The sequence below is a fragment of the Neopelma chrysocephalum genome, unplaced genomic scaffold, assembly GCF_003984885.1.
Source record: "Neopelma chrysocephalum unplaced genomic scaffold, ASM398488v2 Primary Assembly neopelma1_77, whole genome shotgun sequence".
NCBI lineage: Eukaryota > Metazoa > Chordata > Aves > Passeriformes > Pipridae > Neopelma > Neopelma chrysocephalum.
In genome coordinates, this window is record NW_020897738.1 from 679802 (window position 1) to 694626 (window position 14825).

The 14825-nt window shown below is 48.4% G+C and overlaps 1 protein-coding gene across 3 annotated transcripts in view; it reads left to right on the forward strand.

Annotated features, from left to right (window-relative positions):
• The window catches only part of TTC28 (tetratricopeptide repeat domain 28), a 126483-nt gene that overhangs the window by 102588 nt on the left and 9070 nt on the right, over positions 1–14825 (forward strand). For all 3 annotated transcript variants that reach the window (XM_027689258.1, XM_027689259.1, XM_027689260.1), the window contains 7 exons: positions 3039–3179; positions 8751–8895; positions 10013–10192; positions 11240–11960; positions 12481–12605; positions 13656–13887; positions 14123–14199. In XM_027689258.1, the coding sequence (XP_027545059.1) occupies positions 3039–3179; positions 8751–8895; positions 10013–10192; positions 11240–11960; positions 12481–12605; positions 13656–13887; positions 14123–14199 (1621 nt within the window). The remainder of the gene's footprint in view (positions 1–3038; positions 3180–8750; positions 8896–10012; positions 10193–11239; positions 11961–12480; positions 12606–13655; positions 13888–14122; positions 14200–14825) is intronic.

Sequence of the window (14825 nt, forward strand, 5' to 3'; positions counted from 1 at the left end):
TGGATTTGTAATAGCCTGGGGTGAGCTTATTGGCTGAGAAATCTGAGAACTGAGAGTCAGAAAGAGGCAATTTTTCAGTGCAGCAACAAAAAAATGGCTTTGTTTTTGTATCCATGGCTATTTTACTGGCAAGCAACTCTATATACATGCAAATAAGGTCTGAACCCACGAACTTGGTGGTGAACGTATAGACTGGACGAGGAGGCAGGTGCCATGTTTGACTGTATACGCACAGATTTCATCCTGCTTACAGTTTCCAGTGAAATTAATTCTGTTCCAATGGTTTGCTTTGAAAAACTGCAAATACCACAGGAATTCCACCCCCCCCAGTATGTTCCCATGTGTCTATGACTGAGTTAATAATTTAAAGTGAATAAATCCATCTGATGAACATCAGCAAAGAGGGAGGAACCTTACTGCAGTCCATTACTCAGATAGGTCCCACAACATTTTATCCTATGGATTTATTGCAGGTCAGTTTTTTCTGCTTATTTATACTCAATCTCATGATCTCTCGTCCTGTTTGGTTTGTTTTATTGATTTGATGAGTATGAAAATAGTTTCTGTGCTGACCTTTACAAGTAGTTTTTCTCTGAATGCTTCTGTCTGAAAAGGAGAGTTGGCGATGTCCCTGTCCTTGTGTGTTCTTTGGGAATGCCATGCACAGGTATCAGTTCATCATCAGGATGTGGCATCAGTTCACCTGGCTTTGTAAGTGAACCTTGCTGTGTTGTCATACATGGCTCGGCTTGGAGTGTGTTAGTAACACACCGGCCGTGTGCAGGCCTAGTTCACTACGGGTGCAAAGTGAACGTAAATGCCGAACGTGTGGCTGATTTCTTATCCGGCCCCTGGAACTGGAGGAAGTGAAGGCACTGGATCTTTGAGGTTATACCATGTTTTAGTCTTCTTTTAAACTGTTTTCCGTTTTTCTGCAGCACTGAGATGTGTGAGCAAAGCAGTTCTGTGATTCAGAAGGTGACATCCAAGCCCACGTGTTGATCGTTGAGTCTTACCCTGCAGACAGGCAGATACAGTTTTCAGTTCTGTTAAACATTTGTCACCACAGATTCTCCTCCTGGCAAAGACAGTCCTTCAGTCTTTAGGTTCTGGGATGAGTTTCTAATTTACTGAGATGTCAGCTTCTTCCTTACTTTTTGGTGATGGTAGGGGTATGGTTTTGGTTAAGGATTCTGGAGAGGAAGGGGTGCACACGGGATGTCTCATCAGGACTTCGCTTTTGGTTCAGTTCCATGCTGCTAGAAATGGTTCCCTTCAGCTGGTCTAATTAGACTGAAAAGTAATGCATTCTTGAAAAAAAAGACGTGAGGGATTTTAAAGCATGGTTGAACTTGTGTTAGGACAGACTCCACTCTCTTTAGGGAGAGCATGTGACCTGCTTTCTTGAGTTCATGAACTCAGGACTTTTGCCTCTTTAAGGAGCTGCAAATACCCACTGTGAGTGTTACTCCAAACTGTGCCAGGACTCAGAGCTAAGCATGCCTGCAGCTGGAGAAAAAATGTGCAGGGGGCAGCTGTTGACAATCTTCCCCTCCCTTTTTTTTTCTTTTATTTTTATCCCCCTGTCTGTGCTTCAGCTAGCCCTGTTTCAGTGTTCGTGAAGTGATTGACTTTTGTCAGGACTTACCAGAGTGTAAGTCACGTTGACCTGGAAGTACACTTACAAAATATTCAGGGTCCATACAGCAACAGAGGGACAGCTCTAGTTGCCTGCACAAGTATATGTTGTGTGTTCATTTAATTCCTGTGCTCTTTATTGGGAAACATGCCCTTGAGGAGAGGCTCCAAACTGTCAGGAACCTCAAAGGAAACAGAAATGAGATGTGAGGAGGCTTTGGTAGGTAGCACAGTAGGTTTAGCTTAAGTGTACAAATGTGATGTGCCATTATTGTGGTTTAGGAATGGTGCTCCCCAATTTAGTTCTCTCACTGAGATGCTCTCCCCCTCTCCCTGCCTCTCTGCCCAGGGGATGGAGAGGAGAATTGGAGCACAAAAGGTGAAATTCATGGTTGAGATCAGAACAATTTACTGGAAACAGCAATGAGACAAGAAAACTAACAGTTACAGCAACAATATTAATAACAGAAGTGTACAAAAAAGAAAGTGATTCACATGCAAAATGCTCACTGAGCCCAACCCACAGGCACACCACCCCACTGCTGCTCCTTCCGCCTCATTTGCTCACCAGCAAGGAACCCCTTCTTCCCAGAAGAGTTGCTTTCCCCTGCCTGTGGCATGAGGTGGTATAGAATAACCTCCAGGCCATGCCCCCTCCCAGCCACTGCAGAAATTAACTCTGTTCTGGCCAGAACCAGAAGAGCCATATTTATTAGATTAAAGGTTGTTAAAAATGTACATACAGCATTTGTGTTTGCCTTCTGCTTTTACAAAGAAGAGAAAATGCTAACAGTTAGATGGAAAATCTGCACTGAGAAGATTTAGGTATTAATGTCAGGAGATGGGAAATTTAGAACTGTTGGGCTGTTTCTCTGTATTGTTGCTGCACTTGTGGCATTGATAGAGGAGATAGTTCTGTGCTTTCCCTTTTTGTATAACAGGAGTAGCAACACAGCTCCCTCTGCTATGTCACACTGCCAGTGAAGGAAGCATGCAGAGCTTGGAGTTATTGTGGAAATCTGAGAAGGATATTCTCACACATGTTCTTAGTCAAATCAAGGGCTGAGGTGGTGTTTCCTGCAAACTCAGTTTTTCAGTGTTGTGCCACAGCTTTAGAAGTCCCTACCTGCAGTGCCTGAAATTTGGGTCCTGCACTTCCACCTGTGTGTGCCACTCGTTAAACCTTTAGGAATGCCTGGAAGAGGAGGATATGCAGCTGGTACTTACTCTGTTGTGTGCCTGACAGAAGGAGGTGATGCAAGCCAGAGAAAATTTTGCATTAGCATTTGGTTGAGGTTGTGTTTGAAAAACATTTTCTCTCAAACTGGCCAAGCATTTGTCATCAAGCTGTTGTTCTGTCTTGCATCAATGACCCCTTCATCTCGCTGTTCGCCTCGCAGAGCCTGTGCCAGCAGCGAGACAGAGAGTGAAGCTGGGGATATCATGGACCAGCAGTTTGAGGAGATGAATAACAAGCTGAATTCAATGACTGATCCAACTGGCTTCCTGAGGATGGTCAGCAGGAACAACATGATGAACAGGTGAGAATGCAGAACTGCTGTGGGGATCAGCAAGCAGGAGGCATTCTGGTGACAGGCTTCTCTCTAAATTGCAAGTTTAGGTGCGGCCAGTGCCAGTGCTCGAGGGGAGAGCCGGCAAGGACTTGTCCCAGTTGTAACTGATGACTGTCCTGAGGAGCACCCCTTCCATATTCACTCTTTTCCTGGCCAAATGCTGGTTTTGAGACTGGGCAATTGCAGGGGAGCTCTGTCCTGTCCATGCTGTGTGTGAAGTGTGGGGCTTGGAGTTCTCTCCTGTACACTACTTATGGAAATACTTGTTTCTGTTGATCTCAAGTCTTGTACCAATTAGCTGGGAATAAGCTGTGTTTCCAGAGTTACAGGACTGTACTATCTGCAGAGTCTCCACTCATTTTCTGCCTCTTACAACTTGTTCAGGTCTCAGCCTCTCACATGACTGTGCTGATGAGGGCTTAGAGCAATCATTCGGAAGGAAAATTGAAGACAGAATTTTTCCAGTGTGGAGAGGGGCTGCGTGATGCGACCCAGGGTTTCTGGCTGGATCTGTGCTCCATTGTGGATTGTGAGCACAGGATACCTCAGGCCTTTCTCAGCTGGAAAAGCAAATGCGATCAGCCTGCAGCATTGTGAGCCACCACTGGAGCTTGTGAGCTGTCACAGCATCCCCTGGAACTGGGAGCTGCCTGCTGGCACCAGCAACTGGCCTGGTTTTCTTTCCAGAATCCACATGCGTATTTGTTCAAGCTGTTGCACTGATGAAGGACTGTGAGCACTTGCTAGTTTTGGATCACACAGGCAGATCCCCAGAATTGCTGACATGCTTTGCTAGTTCATCAGGCTTAGAAGGACAGGAGATTACCCATCTGCTTGCAGGGGAAAGTAGGATGTGATTCTTCTCCAGGGAATGCTAATCCTCAGGAGCACTGTGGAGGCCAACCGTGCAGCATCTCTGTCTTTCTGCTCCATAGGAGCCACATGCGTTACTTTGAATCCACACCCAGGAGTTTACCTCAGGTGTCTTGTCAGGTTTGCAGCTCTTAGGAGAATCCCAGAGATCGGGCAGCTTGGGCACTTAACTAAAAGCACCCTCAAAAGAGCATCAGGAGGAACATTAGAAGCTGTGATGAACCTGTGATGTTCTTGCCATGAGCACTGAGGTGAAGAGATGAGGAGATGTTGCTGGATGGCCTCCCTGCTTACCCCTCTCACTTTGCTCGTGGAGGGGGGCATACTGGGAGCCCTGGGGGCAGAGCCAACACTGCCACATCTGTTTGCACCTGGCTTGCTGAGCCCTGAATTCAGGGTAAGTTCTGTGGTCCTGCCCAAGCCTTTGAATACCTCCTGCACTTAATGCCTGCTCCGGCTCCACAGGTGAGACACCTGGGAGCTACACAGTCTAGAGGGACACTGTAGGAAACCTTATGGCCTCTTGCTATACTGTGTGATTCCTAATAATTAAGCTGTATAGAGTGGTGTGGTTTATGGCATGCAGCAGACTGAGCTTGGGAAAACAAGGAAACAACCTTGCAAGAGCCCTGAAGCTTCGGGAAAGAAGCAGATGAGCATCTGTGTGGAAGAGAGCAGGGTGAGAAATAAAATGGGATCAGGCAGTACTTCTGTGCACTGGCCTAGAGCTCTAACAAGGAACTGTAAGCTCTTAGACTTTAATTAAGCAATAGAATCCAATGGATACCTAGAGCACGAGCTGTGGTCTTGCAGCTCCAGACTCCAGCTCCCCACCTCTGAACAGCCATAGCTGTTCTGCCAGCTGTGCTGGAGTTAGTTCGTGCAGCTGTGGGTAAGTGCTGAGCAGACTTTTGCTGCTGTAGTTCTTCAGAGGATGGTAAAACTGTGGCCAACGAGCAGCAAGTGAAGGTGTGGTGTCTGTTTGCTTTGGCTTCTGCACTTCAGGGAACGAAGGCAAGTGGGGCCTGCTTAGAGCTGAGAATGAGAGCTTGTCTTGTCTACTGCCAAGGCAGGCCCTGCACTCCTCACATGGGGCCTGAATGCATGTTCACATCTTGTGCTTGCGTGCTGGACATCCTCAGGGGAGCATGCATGGCTTGGGGCCAGTGCAAGCTCCCTCATGCACAGGAACTGCACATGCTGTTAAGGTCCCGTGTTAGAAAATGAGGCCATGGAGATGCTGGGACTGTTTGGAGCCATCCAGTTTTTATGTCTGGTGAGGCACGGGTGACTGAAGGGAAGCCCTTGATTTGGGACAGGTGCCCTCTGGCTGCTGTCATCAGGTAACCTGGCTTTTAAGAAGAGAATAGTATGATTTTTTGGCAGTTCTGCTTAGGAAAGCAAACTTGGAGGGTTGGCAGTTCACTTAAAGAACTTCTGAGAAAAAAATGGACTTCAGAGGAGAAAGAAGCACTGAAGAACACTGCAGTGATCTCAGTACTGGGAAACAGCTGTCTTGAGCTGAGGATGCCACCGATACAGCAACCACTGCTGGGTTCTGGGGATAATTGCAGATCCTTGAAAGTATCCACAGGGAGCTCATATCTGACTGTTTTCTGGAGCTTCCCACAGCTTGGTACTGTGAGTGGGTCAAGGCCCTGAATGTGGATTCAGGGCTGCATATTTAGGAGGAGTCCCTTTGAGGAAGGCTTGATGGATATCGAGCATCCTGAAGCTGTCAGACCACTGCAGCACCAGGCCTGACTCCCAGCCCTCCCAGTGGCCGTGCTTGGCCATGAGGAGTATTTGACTTGTCCGGAGTCCTAATGAATGCTAAGGCAGGAGCAGCTCTGTGCTGGTTCTGGGATGAATCCCTCCTCTCTGCCTGGGTTCCAGCCGCTCATCCTCAACAGGCAGAGCCATGCCCTGTGAGGCTGGTGGTCAGCCAGGTTGGTCTGACCCATGGCTTGTACAACGTGGGTTTCTTCCCCATTCTCTGAGGCTTTGCTTTGTTCCTGCATCTCCAAGACAAAGGGCGGGAGCAGAGCTAAGGCAGTACACGCTGACAGCCCTGGCTGTTTGTGCTGTTCCTCTGCTTGCTGCAGGCCAGGCTGCTTGTACAAAGGGTTATAAATCAGCAGTGCTGCAGAGTCTGAGCAAAGGCTTCCAAACAAGAGATTTCACTGGTTAGGCATCAGGGGACCCTCTACATTGCCAGAGCAAGGTAGAAATCATCAGTGTGGCATCCCAGAGACAGCACCAGTGCTCTGTAGAAGGGGTGTTTGGTCAAAAGAGTCCAAAGTCTCCCCCTTGTGACATTGAAAGGATCTGGACTCAGGTGCCTGACAAGCCACCTGGAGAACCTTTTGTTGGCTGCTTTTGGAGGAAAGGGTGGGCTGGCCAGTGCTCCCAGTGTCACAAAAGATCTGTCCATCCTCCCCTGTGAATTTGCTCACTCTTTGCGTACACACGCACATGGGCAGGAGATGTGAGAGATTTATGGTGCTCCCTTGATTTTGTTCTCATAAAAAGCAATCTGAGTGGTGGAGGAATAAATCTAGAGCCGCTTGGCTGGGAAACCAAGATGCAGGAGGGCTGTGCTGATTGCAGTAATCAACCCTCTATTCCCTGCTTTAAAGGAACGTGTGACAATCACTTGACACAGGCAGTGGGGTTGGCGAGTGCTGCCTGCTAGCACCAAGCTGCTCCGGGGGGTCAGGGCCCAAGGTCCTTGGGGACCACTGGGCTACCCCTGCACAACTGTTGTTTTCTGATCTGATTTTAAAATCTGTGCTTCATAAAGCTGAGCCCAGCCAAGCATGCATGGCTTGTTCAGGTGCTGCAGTGAGGTGGGCAGAAGGGTCCAAGGGGAGCAGACAGTGGGGGCCTGTGCTGGTCCTGTGTTTCACAAGTCCCTCAAGTGAGTTTTCAGCATCTCTAAGCAGCAGCAGCAGCATACTTGTACTGTCACTGGAATCTCTGGGTCAGAGGGTATGGGCAGGCAGACACCAGGCTTCTGTTGACATTCTGAAATTACTCCTGAGTGCCCATAAGATGGAAATTCCTTGTTAGTGGGAGGTAGGAGCATAGGAGCATTTTTTCTTCAGAGAACTGTAGGTTTTAGGTATGATATGAGTTGGGTCAGGAGGCTGGTTGCTGCAGCTGAGGAGAGAGAGAGGGAAAAGGCAATTTTCTGAGTCTGTGTGTTGTGTGTGTCAGAAAGGGTTGGGGTGTGTCTGGGGTCTCCGGTTTGTAAGTGGGAGAAGCAGTAAACTGGAGTGCAGTATTTTTGTTCTCCTTGTCTTTTCCTCCCTGTTGGCTTTATCTGGTAATATGAGGAGACACTGTACCTGAACGTGTGTGTGTATATCTGCCTATAGCAAATACACAGCTATTCATTTACCCCGTTGAATAATGTAACTGTTGGATGCTGAGGTTTATTTTTATTTCCTGGATGTGCAAATGCTTTCTCCTTTTATTTCTTTTCTGTGTTGATAGCCAAGAATCAATCCAGGCAAAGAGGTAAAACTAAGGAAGAGAGACAAGGCATTTCTTCAGCGTAAACGTTCTTAAAGAAAGGACGTTGAGACCAGTGCCCTGATCGAGAGTGTAAGTTTGGTCATGAACCAGGGAACTAGAGCTGCTTCTCTGTTGTGTGGATTGGCAAAGGCACACAGCGTTGGAAGGTATCCGAGAGGAGAAACAGCTTCACAGAGACCAAGGGAGGCTTTCTCTGTGCAGGAGCGTCAGACATGATCTGGACTGGGATTTCATCTAACCCTCTTGTGAATGCATTTGGCACTTTGAGGACAGCAGGGCATGTGTTGCCTCATGGATGGCCTTTTATGTTTGAGATTGTTGTGTTCTTTGCTGGACAGCCCCAGTGGTGACTCTGGTTACACTTCAGACCTTGCACTCCCATTGCTGTTCAATGTTCTTTTTCCCTTCCTAGCTTTCCTTTGAGGCCCACCTGCTAAAACTTTCTGGAAAGTTACCCTTTCCACATAAATTGGTTGTTCGTGGCCCCAAGCCAAGGATAACATTTCGGGGGAGCACAGCTGCTGGATTAGTGAGTCCAGAATGGGGCAACATCATTTCCTCGGCAGGGCAGTAACTTGTGGCTGCTGATGCCAGGAGAGCACGTGCAGAGCCCTGGGGGTATGTCGGGAATGGGTGCCAGATCAGCTCTCGACACTGTTGTTGCAAAGCTGTTCAGAGCAGTGGCAGAAGTGCAGGCAGAATCTTGATGTCTTGTTATTTGCCTGTTGTCGTATTTCCTTTGGTAGCACACTAGGTCAGTTGGTGCAAAACCCAAGTGCAAATCCTGCTGTGACTGTGGTCCGTTGTCAGTGGATCTCATGCCTGCCTGCGCGCAGCTGCTATGTGTGAAGGAACAACTGGGAGCAGCACTTCAGGCCCTGGAGTGTGCAGAGAAACTCCATAGCAATGTCATAGGCTGTCTCCAGATGGTTCATACTGCCATTAATATCACTGTTTGCTGAGGTGCAAAGCTGAATGGGAGACTCAAGCCCTCCCATGAAGCATCTTACAGAGCAGAGTCCCCTGGACGACAGGGCCTGGCTCATGTCACTGTTAGAAGTCAGGGCAGCCCACAGTGGAGCTGGAATTCCTGCAGCTAACCTCTCCCTTGGCTTTTGCCCACAGGAGCTGCCAGAGCATGACCAGTCTGTTCAGCAGTACCATGTCTCCTGTTAAGGATGGAACATCATCACTTCCAAGGAGGCAGACTTCCTTCACCAAACCCCCACTCCGTGCACTCTACGACTTATTGATAGGACCCATGGAAGGAGTAAGCCTTTGGCACAGACACTTACTGAAATCCTCACGGTGTGGGAAAGCAAGGATAGACAGCTTGGGGTGGTATCTGAAGCGTGGTGGTTTTCACAGAACAGTCTGAGTTGGAAGGGATCTAGTCCTGCATACAAGATCCTTGTTTCCATCCTTCAACAAGCACTCCAAAGTCAACTTGCCTTTGGGAAAGTCAGGCAGTCTAGACAGAAATAAAAATACACTATTTCAACTGGTTATCTCCAAACCAATGCCAGTTTGAGGATTGGATCTTCTCCAAGTGTGCTGAAAGTTTCATCTTCAAATGAATAGTTTGCCTGGCCAAGCTGTGGCTGCTGCTTAAAGGTGTAGAATTGCAAAACGGCAGCAGATTTCTAAGCAGGATAGTTCTTTTAGGCTTTTCTTTTGTGGGTTGCAAGTGTTAAGCTGGAGCAAAGTTTAGTGCTTTGAAGTTACTCTTTCCTGGGGTGATAACTAGTTAGTTTTATGATACACTAGATAAATAAGAGTGAAATTCCACAGTTACAAGGGACCAGGAGCAGTTGCCACTTTTTGTGCCCAGCTGCATGTTTCCTGTCGACTAATCTCTCTGCTTCACTTCTCCAGCCATAAGATGCTTTCTATATAGGTCTGTTGGTCACTCTGGGTTGATGATGATGTCCAGTGTCTGGAAGTACAGGCCATGGACACAGTCTGTCTGTAGATTGTTTGTTCTTTAGAGAAAATGGCTATTTTGAAATTCAGTATCAAAAAGAATATTCTCTGACAAAGGATAAGGTGATGATAATACTGATAAGATGTAGGAGGTTGGGGTTAGCCAAGGTTTCAGGCTGGAGTGCTGTGGAGAGGCTGGGCCCACATGGGCTGAGGCCAGGATGGTGACCCAGAGCCTATGGGTCAGTGTGCTTGGGCCTGCTCGTCTCAGTGGGACTGGTGGGGCACAGGTGAGCAGCAGTCCAGCTGCACAGGTGTGCTCACCTGTCACACAGAGCATGGCTCTGATGTGGATGTTTCCAAACCTGACATGGGTTCAGACTAGGGCCTGATGCTGGGGAACTGCAGGCGGGGGCACTGGTGGAGTGAAAGGGCCAGACTGATTCTCTCTCCTTTCTCTGCAGGGTTTGATGCATTCCAGTGGGCCTGTTGGCCGCCACCGTCAGCTGATCCTGGTTCTGGAGGGAGAACTGTACCTCATTCCTTTTGCTCTCCTGAAGGGCAGTTCATCCAACGAGTACCTCTATGAGCGCTTCAGCCTCATCGCGGTGCCGTCCATCCAGTCGCTGAATCCCAGCTCCAAGGTCTGACATTACTTATGAAACCTCTCTCACAGAGCCTCTCCAGTGGTTCCAGTACATGCTCGGAAAGCAGCAGCTCTGTCTGGGTGTGCCAGACACAAGAACAGAAACCACAAACAGGCTGCCCTGCCGAGGTGCTCCTGGGGCTGAGAGCACACTGAGCACCACAGCTCTGAAGTAGGTTCTGATGTAGTTCCTGCAGCACAAAATCACAGCCCTAGGCATGCCAGGAAGGACAAGGGGATTGGATCATTTGTATATCCTCCTCTAAAGGATCTCATGTGCTGGGCATGGAACGACATGGCAGACTGCAGAGGTGTAGGTGTCTGTGCTGAGCTTCCCTGCCAAGCTGACTGTCCTGTCACGTTACTGGTATGGTCACCTCCATTTTAGTGTTCTGAGTGGGGAAGGCCATTGATGTCTCAGGACACTGAAGCTGTGAGGCAAAGCAAATACCACAGGTGAATCCTGCAGAAGTATCTTCATGCTGGGGTTTGGCAGCAGCATTTCTAAGGCCCTGGTCTCTAGGAGAATGCCCCAAGTCACATCTGCTTTTACTGGGCAGTGTTTTGCTGCATGTCTTGGCTTGCCCTGGGTTAAACGCAGTCAGTGGAACATCAAAAGGGTCTGAACCTTTTTAGCATTACTGCTGTGCTGCTTAGAAGTCACTGCTGGCAATGGTGACGCTGATCCTGGAAATAGAGATGTGAGGAACCACTTAGTGAGTGATTACAGGTCATGTTCCCATAAGGTGGGAAGCTGGGATCTTTATGCTTTTAGCTCTGCTGCAGCCCTCAGAGGGACCTGAGCTGTCTGTTGCTTTCTGTTGTTATCTATCTGTTCACCCAAGATATGGGGATACAAGTCCTGACCAGACTCAAAGGAGGTGTTCCTTGAAATAAACAGAAGAAACTAAAGAAACACAAAGTCTTCCTGTAATTAGGAGAACCATACTGTCTGTTTAGATCCAAAGGGACAGGATATTTTATTACCAGCATCATAAAAACCAGATCTTTGAACCCTGTTTTGTTTTTCTCTTTCTTTGTGTAGTCCCATGTGAGGAAGAATACTCCTGCTTACTCCAGTTCTACCTCAATGGCAGCTGTCATAGGAAATCCCAAGCTCCCTTCAGCAGTTATGGACAGGTGGCTGTGGGGACCTATGCCCTCTGCAGAAGAGGAAGCATATATGGTATCTGAGTTACTTGGCTGCCAGCCCTTAGTCGGCAGTGCATCAACAAAAGAGAGGGTCATGAGTGCCCTCACTCAGGCAGAATGTGTCCATTTTGCCACCCATGTCTCCTGGAAGCTGGCTGCTTTGGTCCTGACGCCCAACAGTGACAGCAATCCAGCCAGCAGCAAGAGTTCTTTTGGGAACCCCTACACAATCCCAGAATCTCTTCGGATGCAGGATGATGCCAGTGATGTGGAAAGCATCTCGGACTGCCCTCCTCTTCAGGAGTTCCTGCTTACAGCAGCTGATGTCCTGGATCTGCGGCTTCCTGTCAAGCTGGTGGTTCTTGGCTCTTACCAAGAGTCCAGCAGCAAAGTCACTTCTGATGGAGTCATTGGCTTGACAAGAGCATTCCTGGCAGCTGGGGCTCAGTGTGTCCTTGTGTCACTCTGGCCCGTTCCTGTGGCTGCTTCCAAAATGTTTGTGCATGCCTTCTATTCCTCTCTCTTAAATGGGATGAAAGCCAGCGCAGCCCTCGGAGAAGCGATGAAAACCGTGCAGAGCAGCAAGCAGTTCTCCCATCCGGCCAACTGGGCAGGTAGGAAGAGTCTTCTTTTGGACAAACCAGATGTGGGGTTTCTAGAGAGCTGCCAAACTGATTGAGCTAAGAAATGAGCTCCTCATGCTGACATCTGGGGAGTCTGGCAGTGAATGGTGCATAAGCCAGGACAGGTTTCTGATCGGGACAGGGAGAGCTCTCTGTGTTCTGAGTTCTGTTCTGTGAGTGCTGTTGGCTGCTGTTGATTTCCATGGCTGTAGAGGAATCCTAGAGCGTGCCTGGACAAGTTTAGCTGCAATCCAGTGGTTTTCTGCTTGCTTGAACAGGAAGACACTATTGATTTAGTAGCAGAGGACAATAAGAAGCATCTAGAAGCTTTCTAGAAGTTCAGTCTGTGGTACCAAGCAGGGAGTGGACAGCTGCTCTGGGAAAAGAATGTCCCTGTGCAGGGTGCAGTGAACCATCATTCACTAGTCTGCAGGCAGAGGACACCTGCGTCTGGTTTGAACATTTTCCATAAAAATGGAAGATTGACTGTCTCTTATTCTGAATCCTGCAGGCTTCATGCTTATTGGGAGTGATATGAAGCTGAACAGCCCTTCTTCGCTGGTAGGACAGGCCCTGATTGAGATCCTGCAGCACCCTGAAAGGGCCCGGGATGCTCTGCGTGTCCTGCTTCATCTGGTAAGGGAAAGGAAGCGCTGCCACAGCTCACAGGCACTGGGAGGGGCACCACAGCCCGTCTGATCCTGAGACACCTTCACCTGGGGGCATGTGTCTGCAAACCATGAGTGAAAGAGCATTTTGAATATACAGATATAGATATATATATATATGTACACACACATACACCTTCACCCCCTCTCTCCTGCCGTGATGTAGCCTCTTGTGAAACTCTGGGTCATTGTGAAAAGACTGGAACACCTAAGGAAGTGTCCAGAGCAAAAAGAAGCAAAGTAAGCAAAATCTTGCATTGTACTGACAAAATCCTCCCTAGACCCATCTGCCTTGCATTAGCCGTTGAATTGAGTCTCTGCTTTAAAAAAGAGGTAATCATTGGAGTTAATTGTTTGTACAAGGAAATAGCTATGAACATGGCAGTCATGGAAACACAGAGCACAGTCACTGCTGTCTCTGCATATTTGGAAGATAAGAGGCCCTTCTGTCCCCATCTGTGCCACCAGCCTGTCCTGGGGAACAGTGGGACTGGAGCCAACTGCCAGGTGGCTGGAATGATCGCTCATGACTTCTAATACTTTTCTTTCCAACGTGTCATCTGTGGTCCCACAGGAGTGTGAAGTATCCATAGAGTGATGGAAACCTGTGAATATTGCTGGTCCTCCCAGTTGCTGGGGTTTGTAGACACTCATCTCAGTCTCTCCTATTTGCCATGTAGGTGCAGACTTGTCTGGTAATAAGCAGGCTGGGACCCCAACATGAGTAATCTTTTGGGGAGCAGTGCAGCTACCAGGCTTACAGGAAACTGTCCCAAACAAACTGGTACTTTGTTTCCTGTGGCATTATTGTTCCCAGCATCCCAGAGAATGTTGACACTCATCACTGTGATGTTACATCTGTGAATGCTAAGTTACTGGAGCCTCTGTTTTCAAGGCACTAAAGTCCTCCTGTGTGAGACAGGCCAGGATCAACCTTGGATTTGCTGTCTCTCAGGCTTTTCTCTGTGTAAGAAGAGGAGGTCAGTAACAATTAGCTAATGGTGTATTTTCCCCACAGGTGGAGAAATCACTGCAGCGAATCCAGAACGGGCAGCACAACTCCATGTACACCTCCCAACAAAGTGTGGAGAATAAAGTTGGTGGCATTCCAGGCTGGCAGGCACTCCTCACGGCAGTGGGATTTCGGCTGGACCCACCAGCCAGCGGCCTCCCAGCAGCAGTGTTCTTCCCAACCTCAGACCCCGGGGACCGGCTGCAGCAGTGCAGCACCACCATCCAGTCCCTCCTAGGTGAGAGGAGGCAGCTCTGGGCCCTGACCAGGCAGACATTAGCCTTTCCTGCCTTTCTGTGATGAAATCAATGTATTGAACTGGGAAGAAGTTCTGAAAGTAAATGTTTACTGAAAATTTTGTCACAGATGAGAATCATTTACTACTGGGTCGAGTAAGCACGATGTGACTTCCTTTTTGTTGTATTTCTCGCAGTCAAGAAATATATACAGATATTTCTGCTGATGTTTTTCAGGTTTGCCTAACCCTGCACTTCAGGCACTTTGTAAACTTATCACTGCTTCAGAAACAGGAGAACAGCTTATCAACAGGGTGAGTTGGGAGGTTTTCCTTCAGTACCAGATTCCAAATGGTTCTTCCCAGGTCAGTAAATTCAGAAATGCACTGAATGGTTGATATCCTGGTTTATCAACCCAGAGCTTGCTAGGAGACTTGAGGGTTTAAATTCTGAATTTGCCTATTTGTGTGAATGAAAGTAAGTGTCCAGAAGGAAGAAATTCAGGTGGGTTACTGGACTGTGTGGCCTTGGGACTCCCCATTCAGTGACAAGTGAAAGCATGATTCCTTCGGTGAGGGGGAATTGAGTGACAGACCCCTTATTGCTGTTTGGCCATCCTGTCTAGGGCCCACATTGGCTGGTCTTTGTGCACTGTATTTACCAAAGTCCCAAGGTATGGCTGACTTCGGTCTGTCAGAAAACTCACTGGGCCTGTGCTGCTCCAGTGTGTGCTCACAGCTCTGTGGAAGGGATTCCTAGACTTTAGGAGAAGGGCAGTGCTACCTGTGGCGATGGGACTTCTCCCTGCTCCCCCCAACCTCCTTCACACTCCTCCCTGTCCCCAGTCTCTGGAGCATGCCTAGCCCAACCTGACCTTTCTCTGTGCCACCAGCCTGGCTGCTTTCCATTCCATGGTTCTTACTGTCCTGAGTGCTCTTGT